Below are 18,882 nucleotides of genomic sequence, written 5' to 3' on the forward strand. Positions count from 1 at the left end.
TAAATACTTGAAAAAAATGGTTTAAAAAAGAACATCACTATGAAATAACTTTAGACAACTCTTGATTGACTTTGTGTGTCATCTCTGGCAAGTATTGTATTAAGAACTACTTCCCAACATAATTTTTAGCGATTTTAATAATCTTGATATAACTCAAGCCATGCAAAGGAATTGTAACATGACACTGAGCAGATTGTGATCACAGAATATCTGCTGGGGAATTGTAAGTGCCATGTAATTGAAACAAATGAAATGATTGGGGGCACTGTCTATGTTATTGTCTTTCTCTGTAGCATGTTAAGTGAGAATGACTGTACCTCTACAGTTCTGATAAATATGAGTATCGAGAAAAGTTGTAGTAAATAATGTAAGTAAATGATATTGATGGTAGATGAGAAAGTTCCCGGGTGATTTATCATTAATTTTCTATAATGGAAATGCTTTCCTATGTTCTCCAAACAGTGAGAATTATCAGAGTGATTATTTGATTCAGTCTAGCCAAACGAAAGCCCCACTTCCCTTATTTCCTCTTTTTCCTACCAAACAGTGACCAAATTGCCAACTGAATGAGTCCCTATTATGTTGGGAAATGGAATTTAAAGAAGATAGAATCATGGGGAGAAGTTCAGGCAAATTCTCTTAAAAAGGGTAGAAAGAGGAATATATATTTGGTGCTAATATAAGTGCTTGCAAAAATACTACTTTCTATATTTCTCCATTTGTATTTGGCTTGAGAAAAAGGGTTGGGAAATGTGGCAGCCAGTTAGATTCAGAGTTAGCCCCTGTGTGCTAGAAGAGGTAACCCTTGTCAAGAGGTAACTATCACCATGTGAGTGGAAAGTTCTCTGGGCTGTGTATGTTCTAAGGTAACTCCATTTCTCATTGCAGAAAAACGCCTGTCTAGGGGCATCTCCCACGCCAGCTCCAGCATTGTTTCCCTGGCCCGATCCCATGTCTCCTCCAATGGTGGGGGTGGGGGGAGCAGTGAGCACCCCCTGGAAATGCCCATCTGTGCCTTCCAGCTTCCAGATCTCACTGTGTACAACGAAGACTTCCGCAGCTTCATAGAGAGAGACCTTATTGAACAGTCCATGTTGGTTGCCTTGGAACAGGCAGGTCAGTGAGTGCTTCTTTTCCCAGGCCCTTCCCTCTGCTTTCCACCTGGAGGCAGCCACGTGGAGGGGCTGGCCTTGACCAATAGCTTCCAGTCTAAGTGTGGGATCTGACTGCAGTCAGAGTCAGGAATCAGTCAGATAAACATGCACCGAGCTAGGTGCTTCTTCTAAGGACACATATTAGACACTTTCCTCTGGAAATTTCCTGTTTGATGGAAGGGAAACCAGATATACACATGAAAGGCCCAGTAATCAATGCCTAAAAATCCAGACATGGGGAGAAAAATACAAACGAATTACAGTTGGCTCTGGAACTCCTTGTGACCAGAAAGACCCAAACTATAGATGATGTACGATGGTGATTAATTTAGAAGTTCCATTTGTTTACATGAACGTTTCCCAAAAGATTTATTTGCCTTTACAATTGTGTTTGTCTTAAATTATTGTTAAAATTAGTTAATATGATGGGTTGGGGCTGCTGGGAATTCTGGGAAAAGCTAGTCAGGTATTAAAAAACTCCCTTGGAAGAAAGACTGGGGCTAGGAAGTAGGGGCATGGGTAAGAAGCTTTCATTTTTCATTCGGTAACTGTGTGCATCTATTTATACTTTTTTAAAAAGTTAGCACGTTATCTGGCTTAGTGACATTATAGGCCAATTTTTCTTTCTGTAGACTTTTCGGTAATTCAGGAAAACTTTTAAGCATGATTCATAAAATATTGTCCTCATATGAATAATGGGTTGGCAATTGTGGATGACTACAGGACTGAGACTCATCTTAGGTGTTTCATGTACTTTGCTTGTTGCTCATGTTTTTAAAGTCATACCACATACAAGCTGACAACGCTGACTGTCACGTATGCAGATGATACTTACATGACACTTGGACTACATGCTTTGGTTTTTCTTTTACTGATGTTGGGTTTGTGCTGAGATTCACTGGCACAATACTCCCTGGTCTCCGGAGCAGAGTGAAGGAATCAGAGCCAGACCAAGTAGCCAACACAGATTTCAACCTGTGACTTTGGCCTCCTCACCTAATGCAGAGTTGCTCAGTCTTAGCACTGTTGACATTTAGGACCAGATAATTCTTTGTTGTTTGAGCTGCCTGGTACATTATATTATGTTTAGCAATCTCCCTGGCATCTACCCACTAGATGCCAGTAGCATCCCCCCTACCAATTGTGACAACCAAAAATATTTCCAGATACTGCCAAATGTCCCTTGGGTATTGATGAGATCAGTGGTCCCCGTGTAACAACTGCTGATCTAACCAATCATGCTCTCCAGCTTCTGATGGACTAGGTGTAAGTGACGAAGGTATAAAGACAAACAGAGATGATTTTATTCTGGGTAGGCTTCCTACCCAAGTTTGGGTGGAAGCAAGTTGGGAGTTGTTTGAGGGCAAGGGAGTGGGAAGGATAATCTGCTCCTCTCCTTTTCCTCCTTTTTCTGTAGGGCGTTTGAACTGGTGGGTGAGTGTGGACCCTACCTGCCAGAGGCTGCTTCCTTTGGCAACTACTGGGGATGGAAACTGCCTTCTCCATGCAGCCTCCCTAGGTGAGTCTTGAAGATGGTGTTCCATACCCTCCGAATGCAATAGAATTAAATCTCATGTGCAGGACTTGATCCGGCTAACCTTGATCTTAGACAGAAGTAATGATACAGTGCGTGTGTACGTGCTCGTGTACGCGCCAGTGTGTGTGCACATGCACATGGGCATGCGGGACGGGATGGAGGAGAGCTCTGCCCTGGATTTTCAGCCTTGTTCAGAGGACATATGGAGAAGCCAGGATTTAGCATGGGTCCCGCTCCAAGAGCTGCCCCCCAGAAGTAGTGAGCAGCAAGCATACAAGCGCTATAGAGCTATGTGTGGATATCATTCTACTTAATGCTTCCTCTTCTGGTATATAAAAAAGATGTGTTTTCATCGGTTTCTGGGATATTTGCTTACTTTAATTGTACAACTTATTTATAATTCAATGTCTTTTGCCTTAGATCTTTAAAAAGTCTTCATTTTCCAACCATCCCTCCAGCTTTGATGCTGATGGCCATGTGCCAGACCCGTCTTATCTGCTGCTACCCTGTATTTTAGTTTGTTGAACTTACATCGGGAATAAGGGGCTTTCTATCAGGAGTTTGTAGGACGTGGTATATTCCCCCACTGTTAAGTTCTCGAAGTTCCTGAACCTCCAGAGTGGGAACATCTTTTCTTTCATGATTAAGTCGCTCTCCCCTATGTCACAGTGGGTTCTTTGAAGCTGGCCTTCAGCCTCATTTCCTTCATGCTAGGGTATGTGCATCATAATTAATAAGTGGTGTGAAGTCATGGTAAAGTGTCCTACTGATATGTTTCCTTGCCACAGGCATGTGGGGTTTCCATGATCGGGACTTGATGTTGCGTAAAGCTTTGTACGCACTGATGGAGAAAGGAGCTGAGAAGGAAGCATTAAAACGGCGCTGGAGGTGGCAGCAAACACAGCAGAATAAGGAGGTGAAGGAGTTTGGGTGGGAGCACCTTACTCCCCAGAGTTAGCTACACAAAATGCTCTGTGCTTCCCAGTAGGCAGTGTCTTCTGGGGTTTAATCAGTTGGCGCTCCTCTTGTAATCCTGGAAATTATAGAAAATGCAGACGATGCCATAGGGCCGATGCCTGCCTGATACAGTCACGAGAACTAGTGTGGGGAAGCCGAGACCTATAGAGGAGGTAGCTAATGTTGTGCTTCTCGTCAGGTAGGTGCTCAGGAAGCCTTCAGTAGCAGTCTTTTGCAAAATAAGATAATGACAAGTCCACAGGATTTTTGTATTGTTTTGGGTTTTTTGGCCTCTAATAAGGCTAGACCAATTTTTAAGGGCTTCTATGTTTTCAATCCTTATAAAAATGTAAATGCTTAAAAATGTTGTTGGCTGTATGTACTATTTGCTTTTCATGTACTCTGTTTGAAAATCTTAAAAACATGCCTGTTAAATTGAGTTTTAATTGTACTTTTCAGGGGTTCAGCAGATGTTGAGACTGCTTTTGTATAAGAAAGTAACAATGGACTGTTTGTATTTTCTGTGTACTTTCCATCCCCATAACAGGGGTTGGGCAAACTATGGCCTATGGGACAAATCCCACCCACGGTTTTATAAAACAAAAAAAAGAAGAAGAAAAATTTATTGGAACACAGCCCTGCCCATTCATTTATGTGTGTTTGTTTATGTTAAGTGCTTTCCTCATGTAGACTAGAACAGCAGCAGAATAGAGTAGTTGCATATGGCTCGCAAAGCCTAAAAGATTGACTGGCAGTTATGACAGAACAATGAAAGAGTTTGCCGACCCCTCACTTTAATATAATAATGATTCTGTACATTTCCATAAAGATAACAGGTCTCCCTCTTTCCTTTTCCTCTGGTTTTCTCTGTCTTCTGTGTTTATCTCATGCTCTTTGTGTGTCTTTTTTTTTTTTTTTTTTTTTGCCATTTTTATGGCTGGGTGCTCTGGCCTAAATATGGGATTGTCTTTTCAGAAACTTTCCTTTTTCTTTCCATCTTCTTTCTTGTCACCTTTTATTGCTGTGTCATAACTGGCCATTGTATAGAACTAAGAGGTTTTTTTTTTTTTTTTTTTTTTAGTTATTAGAATTTTATGTCCTGAAGATTAAAATATGTAGGTAGAATGTGTCACGTTTCTTTCTTAAAAACAAAGAACCGTCGTTAAAATTAGGATAGTATTAAGATCAGAGTGCTGTCTTTGATCACCCAGTCTTCCCCAGAGGATTCCTGAGGGGAAATAGATGCACAGGGGCGAGGCCAAGTGGATGGCCCTCTTCACTACCACCGAATCCCACGCTCCCTGGTTAGCTGACACGGACCTCGTGGAGAGCTCCTTTGGCCTGAGCCAGAACCGGTCTCGAGTTGGCCTTCTTCACCACTGACTTCACTCCATACCCAAACCTTACATTTACCTACTCCAGAGTCCAGAAAAGGCCAGACTAGAGCATTTAGCTATTAAGTAAAAGTTCGATACTGAAAATGTGGCCTAGAAAAGTGTTATAGTTGAGACCATTTAAAGTATTATACAGCATCTTGGACGTGGGAATGGAGGGAGGTGTGAGGGACTGGGGGGTAATCAGGACCAAATACCACACAAACTAAATTGGTTTTGATGTCTCAGGGCTTCTTGTTTTGTGTTGAAATTGGTGTCAACCAATTCAGTGAGGATGGGGTGCCTGACTGGCTCAGTCAGAACATGTGGCTCTTGATCTCGGGGCTGTGAGTTTAGCCCCACGTCGAGTGTAGAGATTGTTTAAATAAATAGACTTAAAAAAAGAAAAAAATCAAACAAACCAGTAAGTACATTCTCAGGCTAGAAGGGTACACCATCTAGTGGCTGTGTGTATAAAAACAGGAAGCTGAAATAGGTGAGAGGAAGACGGAGAGTGACCAGAGCACCCAGTATATATTGCCTGTGCATTGTTCTTTTTATTTTTAATAGAAAACTTTGTTACAGAATTTTACAAACAGAAAATAGCTTTGTCACTTTTTTGTTATTAAGATTAAATGTGCTTATAACAGCTCTTTAATTCTAAAATTTGTTCCTCATGCCCTTCATGTTTCCAGTGTGATTCTTTCTACTCTGTCAATGTGCGTTTAAGCAGTATAAACTCATGTAAATATTAGCGTAAGCCAAATACAATTAACAACACAGACTCATCTCCCAAATTATCATGTATACTCTAAAGCCAAATGATATTTTTAAATTATTTTTATCACTTCTCCCATTCCTTTGCTAAAAATTATAGTTTCATTCAGCATGCATTTCTCGATTACTGATCACATCATAGGCACTAGCATGTTGCCTAAAATGTGCTCCTGGCCCGTAAGAGTAGTAGTAGGAGACCGACATGTAAATACATAATTGCACCAAGGTAACAGGTTATGGTTTCTGTGATGAAGTCTATATAGCAGTTGAGGAGGGAGACCACAAAGGCAGGAGTGGATCTACCCGGAAGATTTAGGAAAGGCTACAGAGAAGAAAATACTTGAATTCTGTCCTGACAGTGGAGAAACTGTTCACCAGGTGGCAGGGAGTAGGCTGCTCCAGACAGAAGGAACAAGCTAGACGAAGGCTCAAGCACAAAGTAACACAGTGCATTCAAGGAATTACAGATAATTAAATGATGCCTTCGAGAGGTGGGTAGGGGCCAGGAAGTGGACTTTGTATGCTATGCTTATGGAGTTTGAGCTATATCTAGTAGGTAACGATGGTTCTGAAAAGAATTTGTGACAGGACGCAAACATCAGATTTTAATTTTGGAAAAATCTTTCTGTTAGCATTGTAGGAGGTGGATGAGAAGAATGCAGACTAGAGTAGTGATACCATTTAAGGGTCCATCACAGTAGTTCATGCTTTATAATTGTTGACTAAGGAATCCAGGTGTGGAGTGGGTACAAGGAGGGGAGTCTTTGGTACCCTCCCTGGTTTCTAGCTTGGGTGTTTGGCTGTTACTCTGTGCTCTTCACTAAGGCAGGAATACAGGAGGAAGAGTGTGGTGTTGGAAGAGGTAGGAGTTCAGTTTTGACTCCATAGAGTTTGAGATAGTCATGGGCAGGTAGCCATCTTCAGTAGGCAGCTGGATATGAATATAGAAATTAAGACGAAGTCTGGACTGGAGGGGACATTTTAGAGTCCTGAGCATATAGATGGCAGTAGATGAGATTATGGCAGTAGAAGTAATCACCCAGAAGGGAGCAAGGCTGCTGATATTGTTGACACAACACCAATATTGCTAGGGTGGACAGAGTTGAGAGAGACAGGAGAAAGTAGTATTGTGGAAGCTAAAGGAAAAGGAAGTTTAACAAGGAGTTGAAATCTGTGTGAAGGCTGAGAAAGATGAGAACCAAAGAATCCACTGAATTTGGGAATTAGAAGGTCATTATCCTTTGCCAGAGTTGGTTAGGTGAAGTCATGTAAATGGGGTAAGGGGTGTAGGCTGAGGAAAGAAACAGAAGCTAGACCGCAATGGGCTGGAAAAGAGTGGAAGAAGAAGAAGTGTGAGAGAGAGCCGAAACTTCTGTGGATCTTGACTAGGAAAGGGAGAAGAGTTGTGACTTTGTAGTACACATTATAAGCCAAGGCCAAGAGAATAGGCAGTGGGACAGTGTGACTGAGTTGAACAGCTACTGCCTTGAGAACCTAGCCTCTAATTGCTTCATCTCTCCTGCCTGTCTTTCACACAGTCAGGGCTGGTTTACACAGAGGATGAGTGGCAGAAGGAATGGAATGAGCTGATCAAGCTTGCCTCGAGTGAACCCCGCATGCATCTAGGTACGAACGGAGCCAACTGTGGTGGGTAAGTATGGCTAAGTGGGGGAGTAGAAAATAATCTTTACTGAGTCCTCAGTGTCCAAAGAACTTGAGGCTAAGAGGATTGTTAGAAGGAAAGAGAGGGGCCATTGCAAGGGCAAAGAAGGGTGTAACAGCATGGTATGTTCTAGGAACTACAAGCAGTTTGGCGTTGCCAGAATACAGAGTATGTAGTATAGAGTGATAGACTAGGCTGGGTAACCACAGTTTCGTGTGCTATGCTGAGGTTTCTGTTGTGCCATGTTAAGGAATTAAAACCATATCCTATCCAGATGTTGAGAAACTTCAGGACAGACAACTCTCTTTCCTCAATAAATACATTGCAAGGAAAATAGAAAGGGAAAGGGAACCTAAGTTTAAAGACACTTAGACAAATCAACTAGTGGGAACCTATGGACATTTATGACAGTTGGGGAAATGTAAACAATGTCTACATGTTTGATTATTGTTAAAATTTTGAAATGTGATATTTATGGTTATGTGGTTGTTTTTAAATGTCTTTTATTTTTTAGAGATAGAAACTGGAAATTTTATGGATGAAATGATATGTCTAGGATTTGATTCAAAATAATCTGATGGGGTGGGTGGGAGTTAACAGGGAAATAGATCAAGGTCTAGGTGAACACAACCTTGACCATGTGTTTTATAATTGTTGAAGCTGGGTGATGGACACATGAAAGTCTAGGTGTAATATTCTTTCTAGTTGTGAATGTTTAAAATTTTGAAATTTTCTGAAACACAAAGTTAAAAATGATAACCTAGCCAAACTTTATTGTGCATAAGAATAATCTGGGAGACTTGTTAAAATGTAGATTTGGGAGGGGCGCCTGGGTGGGTGACTCAGTCGGTTAAGCATCCAACTTTGGCTCAGGTCATGATCTCACGGTTTGTAGGTTCGAGCCCTGCGTCGGGCTCTGTGCTGACAGCTCAGAGCCTGGAACCTGCTTCAGATTCTGTGTCTTCGCCTCCCTCTGCCCCTCCCCTGCTCATGCTGTGTCTCTCTCTGTCTCTCAATAATAAATAAACGTTAAAAAATTTTTTTAAATGCAGATTTGGGGACCTTCACTCTAAGGAAGTCCAGTTGAGTTGGACTGAGCTTAGGCCCAGAAATCTGCATCTGTCCCAAGCACCCAGTGTTGAATAACATTGCTTCAGGGGGCAGGAAGCCACTGTATTGTGCACATGCGAGTGACAGGAGCCAAAGTCGTGTATTTGAACATACTGCCAGCAGAGTGGGTGGAGAAGTGGAGGGCAGTGAGACTGGGTACAGTTGTGGGAATCCAGGAGAGAGGGCCATGGGTGTGACTAAGCAGTGGACTGCAGACAGGCCAGAGGAGGTAGATACAAGAGACACGGAAGAGATGGAATTGGTCAAGCCAGGTGATTAACTGAAGATTAAAGGGTAAATATTTCCCAGATTTCTGATTAGGCTACTAGTAGATGGTGAAGTGAGATACTGTTCTTCACGGAATGGACCTTGGAAGAGGAATTTTTGTTTCTTTTGTTTGTGTAGGACATGATGCATATGGTATGTGGGTGGTTGTAGTGGGTAAAGCGGAACTACACAGCTGTGTACTGAGCTATAGCGTAAAGCGAATTGGGGAAGGCTGTTGAACAAGATTGGTTTTAGCAGAGGGATTACCTCCAGATTCCTAATACAACTTTAACTTTAGGGCCTTCAGATCTCTTTTCTTGGATTTCCCCATCTGTGAAATGGGATTAGAAGTAGCCATGGTAGCATAACATAATCAGGTATGTCCGTGGCAGCCTTAAGATGAGAAAACCAGGAAAGGACATTCCTCTTTTTTGTCTTTGCACAACTGATCTTCAAGGGCGTCTTGTTATGTTTTCTTCCCCTTCCCCTCCACAATCTCCTCTCCTGTAACTCTAGGGTGGAGAGCTCAGAGGAGCCCGTGTATGAGAGCCTAGAAGAATTCCACGTCTTTGTCCTTGCCCATGTACTTAGGAGGCCCATAGTTGTTGTGGCCGACACCATGCTGAGGGACTCTGGTGGGGAAGGTGAGTCAGTCCTCATGCCCTGAGCACCTTCTGTTTGCAGAGCGTTGGCTGAGCACTGGGAGGAGGGAAGGAAGGGGCTACGTAGACCCCTGGGGAGAAGCAAGGTATACATGAGAACAGTGCAAAACTCTCAAGAGATTAAGAGCAAAGTGGTTGGGATTAATTGATGAGGCTTCTTAGGAAAGAATGATGAACAAGGGGTTAGAATTAATGAAAGGGGGGAACTCACTTGGTAGAGTGGGTGTGGGGATTACCCTGTAGGCAGGAACACATCCTGAATAACAATCTTTGTGGTTTGCTGCAGCATTTGCCCCTATTCCCTTTGGGGGAATCTATCTGCCTTTGGAGGTCCCAGCCAGCCAGTGTCACCGCTCCCCTCTGGTGCTCGCCTATGATCAGGCCCACTTTTCTGCACTTGTGTCCATGGAGCAGAAGGAGACCGCCAAGGAACAAGGTGCTGAATGCAGTGTTGGTGTCTGTGGTGTCTTTTGGTGCTTTCTTCTCACTTGGAGAAACTGAAATGGGAGAGAATGTAGCAGGAAAGAATTAAGTGACACGCAAACCCAGACCACGCACATTGATACGGTTTTACTAAGCTAAAGATAAACCGGGGTTTTTAAATTAAAAATAAATACTGTTTTTAAGAACAGCTTTGGGGAGAACACAGTAACCTGCCTGTATTTACTGCTCCCCATTCTGGAGTAAAGAGTGAATGTATTAAGGACACCGAACCTTCCAAGTGATGCTTTGCTGTATTTGCCTTATTCCTCGAACCCACATTAACTGGCAAGAACATCATGAGTGTTCCTTGACTGACTGCTGGGGAGTCATGGAGATTAGTGGCCTAAATTGTGTGCTGGCTCGTAAGGGGAAACCAGTCTGTTCATTTTTAATGCCTGGGGATTTCACTTGTGAAACCTGAGAAGCGAGCTCATTAGAGACCTGTGATACAATTCAGCCTCCTTTTTAGTGAAGTTCGTTTGTGTTCAGTTGCCTTCCTCTCTCCTCAAGAAGACTCCTTGACGACATGTTTCTTCCTCCCCAGCTGTGATCCCACTCACGGATTCGGAGCATAAGCTGCTGCCCTTGCACTTTGCTGTGGACCCTGGAAAGGGCTGGGAGTGGGGCAGAGATGACAGTGACAACGTCCGATTGGCCAGGTGAGGCAGGCCCACCTGCTAGGTGGCTGCAGTCTCTTCCACAAAAAGCGTCCATTTCCCTGGGAATTTCTCCTCAGCCCACAGGGGAGACAGTTACATCTTGACTCCAGTGTTTTGGGGAAGATGGAAAAGTGGGGGACGTGTTGGGCACCAGGAGTCTTGCAACATGCAGCTTGCCTTGTCTTCCCACGAAAGAGATGGGAATCTGGGATCTCAACTTGGTCTTTCCTTATACTATGAAGGGTGTTCTGCTGTTACACCCCACAGTCTCCCAAACAGTGATCAGAAAATCAAGATTATCAAATCATGGGGCGCCTGGGCAGCTCAGTCGGTTAAGCGTCTGACTTCGGTTCAGGTCATGATCTCACGGTTTTTGAATTCCAGCACCACATCGGGGTCTGTGCTGACAGCTCAGAGCCTGGAGCCTGCTCCGGATTCTGTGTCTCCCTCTCTCTGCTCCTCCCCCGATCGCACTCTCTCTCTCAAAAATAAACATTAAAAAAAAAAAAAATCAAATCACACTTTTTTCCTAGCCCAAGTGAGAGGGTGTTTATTTATTTATTAAAAAAAAAATTTAGGTTATTTATTTTGAGAGAGCGAGAGAGAGAGAGAGCGTGCCTGCGTCTGAGTGTGGGAGGGGCAAGAGAGAGAGGGAGAGAGAATTACAAGCGGGCCCTATGCCACGAAGAGCTGGATGCGGGGCTTGATCTCATGAACCATGAGATCATGACCTGAGCTGAAATCAAGAGTCAGATGCTTAACTGACTTAGCCACCCAGGCACCCCTATTTTAAAAAAAAATTTTAAAGATTGATTATTTATTTATTTATGAGAGTGAGTGAGTGAGTGAGTGAATGGGAGAGGGGCAGAGAGAGGTAGAGAGAGAAGCCCAAGCAGCCTCCTCACTGCCAGTGCAGAGGCTAACTCGGGGCCCAAACCCATGAACCATGAGATCATGACCTGAGCTGAAATCAAGAGTTGGACACTCAGCTGACTCAGCCACCCAGACGCCCCTAAAGATTTTACCCTTTAAGTGATCTCTACACCTAACACAGGGCTCAAACTTACAAGAGTCGCAGGCTGCACTGACTGAGCTAGCCAGGTGCCCCATGAGAGGGGTTTTTAAATAATTGGCCAAAGTGGTTTGCTCTGGATTGTTGCCTTTCTGGAATTTAAATAGCCAGAAAGATTTGTTCTCCCTGCCCGTCACCCTCCCCCAAGCCCCCCAGTGGGTTTAGTCTTCTACCTGAGCCCTCCACAGCTTCCAGGGAACAGTGTATGAATATAAAAGTTCTGCCCTTCCCTCTGACACAGTGTTTCCTTCTTTGGGTTCCCTGACCCTGGGGATCCAATTGAGAGGGTTTGATTTAAAAATTCAGAGTTTATGGCTTTTAAAGTATGTTCTCACCTACCTATCAAAAACTCCCTCTTAATATTTATACTAGCAGCAGTAATAATGGCTACTGTTTAGTATTTCCTGTATTCCAGACATTATCCTGGGTCCTTTCCAAATACTGTTTTAATCTTCATAACAACCCTACAGGGTAGATGTTATCTACACCCATTATCAACCCCAACTGAGTTTTAGGGAGGGTGAAGTGGCTTGCCTCCGGGCCATAGAAACACTAATTGGTGGACCTAGAATTCAAACCCAACCTCATCAGAGTCCCAAGCCATGTAGCCCTCTCCCATCCTATCTCCCAGCTGGCTCATACTGCTTTGCCTTTTAAAGGTCACAGTATGTTTTTAATTCTTTTTCTCCTCCTCACAGTGTAATCCTGTCCCTAGAGGTCAAATTGCACCTGCTGCATGGCTACATGAATGTGAAGTGGATCCCAGTGTCCTCTGATGCACAGGTGAGGACTTCTGCGCCCTCATTTGCAATGAAGGGAAGCCAAGGAGACCTGGTGGTGGTCTCCTTCTGAATCCCTTCCGAATGGTAGCTTGTAATTCAAGGTTAGGAATAACTGGGTAAGTTCCAAAAGACACTTTTTCCTGCCTTTCTATCTGTTAGTGCCCTCTGTTTTCCATAGCTCCTCTCCAGCCAAGCTCTACTTTGTGATACTAAAACACATTCTTCAAGAAAAGTTTCCTAGATACTTTGGTGAACTTGAGATGGTCATTACTTTGTCCCAAGCCTTGTATATAGACCTCTGTGGTGGTGGGTACAAGAGGAGACAGAATAGCTTAAGAGATCTCAATCCAGGAGGTTCGGAGGCTGTCATCATTATGCATAGAACAGGAACACAGGAGCAAAGGCAAACTGACGGACTCCAGTGCTGAATGTCTAAAAGTTGGGGGGATGCAGAATGGTCAGACCTGGCTATGGTTAGTCAAGACTTCGTTGAGATTACCTCTGGGCAGAATCTGGTATAGAGAAATTTATAACAAAGGACACACTCTAGTGTCTATGGATATTCTTCCTCCTTACCCAGAGGCCGTGTATTGTGTTAGTTGCTCATTGCTGCAGAAGAGCCTCAGGCTTCACTTTGACATCTCCTTATTACAGGAGGGAGTCAAATTGCGGGGGCGAGGTAAAAGTTAGCTAGTAGACACATCGCTCCCTGGTCCATGGGAGAGCTGACTGGAGCTGAGAAAGGACAGTGCCCTCCTAGGTAACCCCTCGCCTGCCATGACAGCAGCCCTTCTCTGAAAGTAGGCAGGCTCTCCAGGGATGGGGTTTATAGGGGGGGTTAGCAGCCCTTTTCCACCTGGCTAATGCCTGTAGCAATGCTGCAGCGAGCCCCATGAGCCAGAGGTATGAGCTAGGGGTCCCCGGGGACTTCCCTCAACCAGACCAATGGGACAACCATAACACTGCTCTAATTTCCCCTCAGGCTCCTCTGGCCCAACCTGAGTCCCCCACAGCCTCAGCTGGAGATGAGCCCCGGTCCACTCCTGAGTCTGGGGAATCAGACAAAGAGTCCGTCGGCAGCAGTTCCACGAGCAATGAGGGCAGCAAGCGGAAAGAGAAGGCAAAACGAGGTCGAGAGAAAGACAAGAAGAGAGCAGACTCCGTGGCTAACAAACTGGGCAGCTTTGGCAAAACCTTGGGCAGCAAGCTCAAGAAGAACATGGGCGGCCTGATGCACAGCAAGTGTTCTAAGCCCGGAGGGATGGGAGCAGGGGCGGGGGTAAGCAGCGGCACTGAGACACTGGAGAAGAAGAAGAAGAACTCCCTGAAGAGCTGGAAGGGGGGCAAGGAGGAGGCAGCTGGGGATGGGCCTGTGTCTGAGAAGCCCACAGCGGAGTCTGTCGGTAACGGAGGGAGCAAGTATAGCCAGGAGGTGATGCAAAGCCTGAGCATCATGAGGATTGCAATGCAAGGGGAGGGGAAGTTTATTTTTGTTGGAACCCTGAAGATGGGTCACCGTCATCAGTATCAGGAGGAAATGATCCAGCGCTACCTTTCTGATGCCGAAGAGCGATTCCTGGCAGAGCAGAAGCAGAAGGAAGCAGAGAGGAAGCTCCTGAATGGAGGGCTAGGCGGCGGGCCTCCTCCAGCCAAAAAGCCAGAGCCAGATGGCGGGGAGGAGTTGCTGACTGCCCCTCCAGCAGAGTCCAAGGCGATGGCATTCTCTGCTGGCTACCCCGGGGGCTTTACTGTCCCTCGGTCTACAGGGGCTGGGGTCCACTGCCAGGAGCCCCGGCGGCAGCTGGCAGGGGGTCCTTGTGGGGGAGGCCTACCACCATATGCCACCTTCCCCAGACAGTGCCCTCCAGGGCGACCCTACCCCCATCAGGACTGCATCCCTTCTCTGGAGCCAGGCAGTCACTCCAAGGATGGCGGTCACAGGGGTGCGTTGTTACCACTCCCCTTCCGCGTGGCTGATTCCTATAGCAACGGCTACAGAGAGCCCCCTGAGCCAGATGGATGGGCTGGAGGTCCCCGGGGGCTTCCTCCGGCCCAGACCAAATGCAAACAACCGAACTGCAGCTTCTATGGACACCCGGAGACAAACAACTTCTGCTCCTGCTGTTACAGGGAAGAACTGAGGAGGAGGGAGCGGGAACCCGGTGGGGAGCTGCTGGTGCACAGGTTCTGAGTGGGGGAACCTTGGAGGGCAAGGGGGCTAAACAAAGAGAGTTAAGCTCCACTAATTGGCTCATCAAGACCCAGCCCCCATGCAAATGGGGCAAATGCAGTAACGTTGGTGGGAGCCTGGCTGGAAACTTTGAAGTGGGTGCGCGCTCGAGAGCTGCCAGGCTGGCAAGAGCAGGGCAGGGCCAGACGGTGCCTGGAGGGCTCCACTGGTCCTTTGCCAATCTTGATGGGACTGAGGAAGTATGGGGTGGGGCGGGGAGATGCTGATTCTGTCTCATAACTGCTTGGGTACACCCCAGGACCTAAGGGAAAGAGGGGAAGGTTTAGTGTGTGGGAGTGGGGAGGTGGGCAGAAGTGGGGGGGGCAGGCAAAGGAGGTTCTCAGTCAATAAAAGAAAAAACAGACCAAAGTCCTTGTAGGTTGGAAAAAAGCACATGACGGTGGAGTTGGGAGTGTGGAGGGAAACTGGGAAATTAGATAAATTTGCTATTGGTTTGAATTAAGGTAGGAATTAGGGTTGGATAAATTCTTCCTCCTGAAGGATCTGGAAAGACTAGGCAGTAATGTGTGCTCACAGGTGCTTATTAGGAGGGGGTTAGTTGAAATTGGTTTGTTGAGATGGGAAAGGGAAGAACTTAAAAGGGGAATCCTTTTCCTCTCGAGTTTTATTTCCTTCTAAACAGTCTTGCTGATCGCCCTCTATCTTTTCCTCATCCTTTTTGAGGGCTGAGCCTCAGCTAAGTTAAGATTGTGATTTTTTTTTTTAAACGACTTTAATTTTATTTAAATAAAAAAAGTTCCCTCTGGGGAAGGGAGGAGTGACAAGAAGAGCAGCTGTGCGGGCTGAATCTTCTCCAGGCAGCGGGTGCACAGGTGATCCTTTTGTAACTACTTAGCAATAACCACACAGTGAGGTTTGAGTGCACCCCGGGAAGGGTGGGAGCAGGACAGACCTCTGGCCGGACTGTTTTAAACAAAACCAAAAACCTAAATAGAACACTACCATCCTCTGCTGCTGCATTTCTGTAGAAAGCAACTTATTTTGACTTTTTTGTTTTTAAGGAAAAGAAAAAGACCCCAGTGAACAAAAACGTTTTAAAAAAGTGGTTGTTTTTGTTTTTGTTTTTTCCTATTTAAGTGATTCTTTCTCCTTCCTCTCTACTTTTGGAGAATGAACTTAACATCCCGGCTTCTTTTGTTAAGCCATAGCTGACCTTAATCTGTGGTTAGTTTATTAAAATAATTAAAAAAATACTTTGTAAGAAGACATATTTTTGATAATAGGATTGATGTTAAAACGCGGGGGTAGGGGTTAGGGGCAATTTATAAAAAAGGTAGTTAGAGAAATATATTTTAGTGAACTGTAACCACAGATCACAGATTCCTCCCAATGAGCTGATATGTTCTTTGGGTTTTCCCCCTTCCCCTGACTCAACCCTTTTCCCCAGGGGGTGGAGTGGGCCTATGGACACAGAAGGGGAAGCCCCTTTGCGTTTTGCACAAAGCACAAATCTGGCCAGCCTTCACTCTGGCCAGCACCATTTCTAAGAGCTTTAAACTGGAGAACCTATCCTGGGCCAATTTTCCTTTTTCTTTCTTTTTTTTTCTGGGGGAAAAAAATCAACTATGCAATTGTATACACTCCTGGGTGCATACGAAGAAGGGGAATAAGTGTACTTAAGTGTCCAGAGTGTTAATTGGGGCTATTTTTCTGTACGTGGATTTCTCTTTTGAGATATGTACTCCTAACCCATCTCATGGATTGTAATCCCCACATTTGCTCTAAACCGGACGAGGGCTGGATGTGTGTGTTGGAGACCTGTAATTGCCATATGTTGCTTCTGCCCAATCAGGAAAGTTGTCATCCCACCGTACCCCTTGGTAACAAAGCCCATCAAGACCATCCTCTTCATTGGAGGTTTAGCAAGGTTACTCTCTCCTCAGCAAACTTGAAGGTCACTTATTTTTTAAATCTGATGTCTGTTGATTTAATAATTTCCTATAGCTATTAATACTTAGGCTTTTATTTGAAAATAGGATGGTTTTAAAGAAGCAATGAGGTCAAAGGAGATAGGTTCCAAAGGAGGGGATGTATATATTTCTGGGCAGGGCTGGGACTAGTAGGAGATGAGCACTTCCCTTGGGTACAAAATGTAAGGGGTATTGAAAAACTCAGTAATTAAGACAAATACTGTTTTAACACAGTGTTTCAAAAATAATGCAAAAATATCCATAATGAATAAAATACCAAAATCTTGAAGACAGAATCCAACGGGACTGAGATTAGGGTGAGGGAAATAAGCTGAATTGAGCAGGTTGAATCCTATCTTTAAAATTTTGATACTTAGTGGATTTGATACTGTGGATTTTTTACGTTGGTCTTGATTTTCAAAAAATACTGCACTAAGATAGTAGGTTGGTTTATTGAGTTTTGGGGCACCCTTTAAATTCTGTGCCCAAAGTGAGTGCCTTGCTCACCTCACTCCGTCTCTGGGGTTAGAACAACACTGGTGAGACTACCACCTCATGAAACACTGTCCCCTGAGGGCACCCGAACAACAGGTGGCTCCAGCTCACACCTTGCACACTCACCCTGCTTTCCCATAGGTGCCGTCTACCGCATAGGATTCTGGCCTGGACCAATAAAAGTGGAAACAGACCAGGGGTTTTCCCAGAGAATAAAACCAGGAAAGTTTTGATTCTCCACTGGACTGCTGTGTTTGGGTTTGATTTGTTATTAGATTCTAGTTAATACTTTTGTTTTTAAAAACTGAGGACAAATGAACAAAAACAGAAACTTTGTGTCATGTTTGTTTTTGTTTTGATTTATAAACTAACCAATCTCAATTCCTTTTGGCCTCTTTTCAAATAAAAACCGTGGAAATTCTGGGGGTGGCCTAGGGGTGAGTATGGTAAAACAGGGCTTTATTTAGGCCCTATGGCTTTTTATTCAGAAATAAATTATTTTTGTTTAATTTGGGAAGGTAACTATTTATTGAGGCATTAAAAAAAATTCTCCATTCTAAGGATGAGGGACCCTGAGTCCATGGATGTTTTTCTATAGGGATGAGTAGACTGTTTTTGCTTTATTCTTTGAGGGGGTTGTGTGGGATGGAGGGTGAAGGAATAATGCCTGGGGAATGAAAACAGACTCTGGTTGGTTTGTGGTATTTTGGGAAGATGAGGGGGTGGGGGAGAGGTAGGCCCATGCAATTACTGTGCTCAGGAGAAGGGAGGAGAGGGGTCCGTTACGTTGGCCCAAAATGAGCAAGAATTCCTTGGTTAAGGAAGGGTACGTGGGTGAAGGGGGAGGCAGATCCCGTAACCCTCGCTGAGGGATGGTATCTCTCAGGCTTAAATAAGTGCACTTAGTTCCTTTAATCCAGGGCATGGGGGGTGTCTACTGAGGTTTTTATTGGAGAAGGGAAATACTTAGGGTTATTTTTCCCCTTTGAAGACAGCGCTACCCCTCCACCCTACGTTCTCCACCCTAGCCCTGATGCAGCAAGTATACTATAGGATAGGCCTCCAGATTCCTACCTTAACCTGCGCTCATTTTGTTGAGAGTTAAAAAATTTAATCAAAAGTTTTTCCCTCATACAGGATTCTATCAACAAAATAAAAACATTATATAAAAACATTTTTTTAAAGATTCAATCTCTTCATGGAGTGGGGATGGTGTTAAACTCGGTGCTGTACAGAGCCCTCTCCTGTTGGCTCAGTTTCTTAAGAGAAACTAAAGCTCACAGACCAATAAAACAAAAATAAGCCATGACTTCGTATTATGCACTTGGGAGGTGACACCTAGGCAGGAAAAATGGAGCTGGTTCTGAATGATCTCTGAGAACCTAGCTTTTGCCATTCTTGCTCCTTTCTAAACAACCACACATCTAAGGTTCGTCCCATTTCATCTTTCCCATTAGAGATTCTAAGATGATTGTCCCTGCGTTCCTTGGACACCAGTTACTCTGGACTTTGTGTCCTCTTCTTTCTCCAAGCAGTCAGTGCCCCAGACACACGTGAGAAGACAATTAGAAGCCCCTTCCTGGCCTGCAGAATCACCTGCACCCCAGATTTTTCCAATTTCTTCCCCTTCTCCCCCCCGAGGCCCTTCAACTGCAGATTCAGTGACTTGTCCAGGCACTCTTGTACCTCTCACTTTGTGGATACCCAGCCTGCAAATCGCAGGGTGTTTT

General features: G+C 44.6%; 1 protein-coding gene across 1 annotated transcript in view; it reads left to right on the plus strand.

The window, feature by feature from the left end:
• OTUD7B (OTU deubiquitinase 7B) overlaps positions 1 to 14,998 on the plus strand; it is a 52,077-nt gene extending 37,079 nt beyond the window's left edge. Inside the window, exons 4-12 of the mRNA XM_047084982.1 lie at positions 889 to 1,116; positions 2,572 to 2,673; positions 3,480 to 3,607; positions 7,337 to 7,449; positions 9,355 to 9,482; positions 9,787 to 9,936; positions 10,528 to 10,642; positions 12,413 to 12,497; positions 13,479 to 14,998. Coding sequence (XP_046940938.1) covers positions 889 to 1,116; positions 2,572 to 2,673; positions 3,480 to 3,607; positions 7,337 to 7,449; positions 9,355 to 9,482; positions 9,787 to 9,936; positions 10,528 to 10,642; positions 12,413 to 12,497; positions 13,479 to 14,687 — 2,258 coding nt within the window. The 3' untranslated portion in view covers positions 14,688 to 14,998. The remainder of the gene's footprint in view (positions 1 to 888; positions 1,117 to 2,571; positions 2,674 to 3,479; positions 3,608 to 7,336; positions 7,450 to 9,354; positions 9,483 to 9,786; positions 9,937 to 10,527; positions 10,643 to 12,412; positions 12,498 to 13,478) is intronic.
• Positions 14,999 to 18,882: the final 3,884 nt, after the last annotated feature.

Source organism: Lynx rufus, unplaced genomic scaffold (genome assembly GCF_022079265.1).
Source record: "Lynx rufus isolate CCGP_SWC_20201006 ecotype Redwood Valley unplaced genomic scaffold, mLynRuf1.p SCAF_2, whole genome shotgun sequence".
NCBI classification, from domain to species: domain Eukaryota; kingdom Metazoa; phylum Chordata; class Mammalia; order Carnivora; family Felidae; genus Lynx; species Lynx rufus.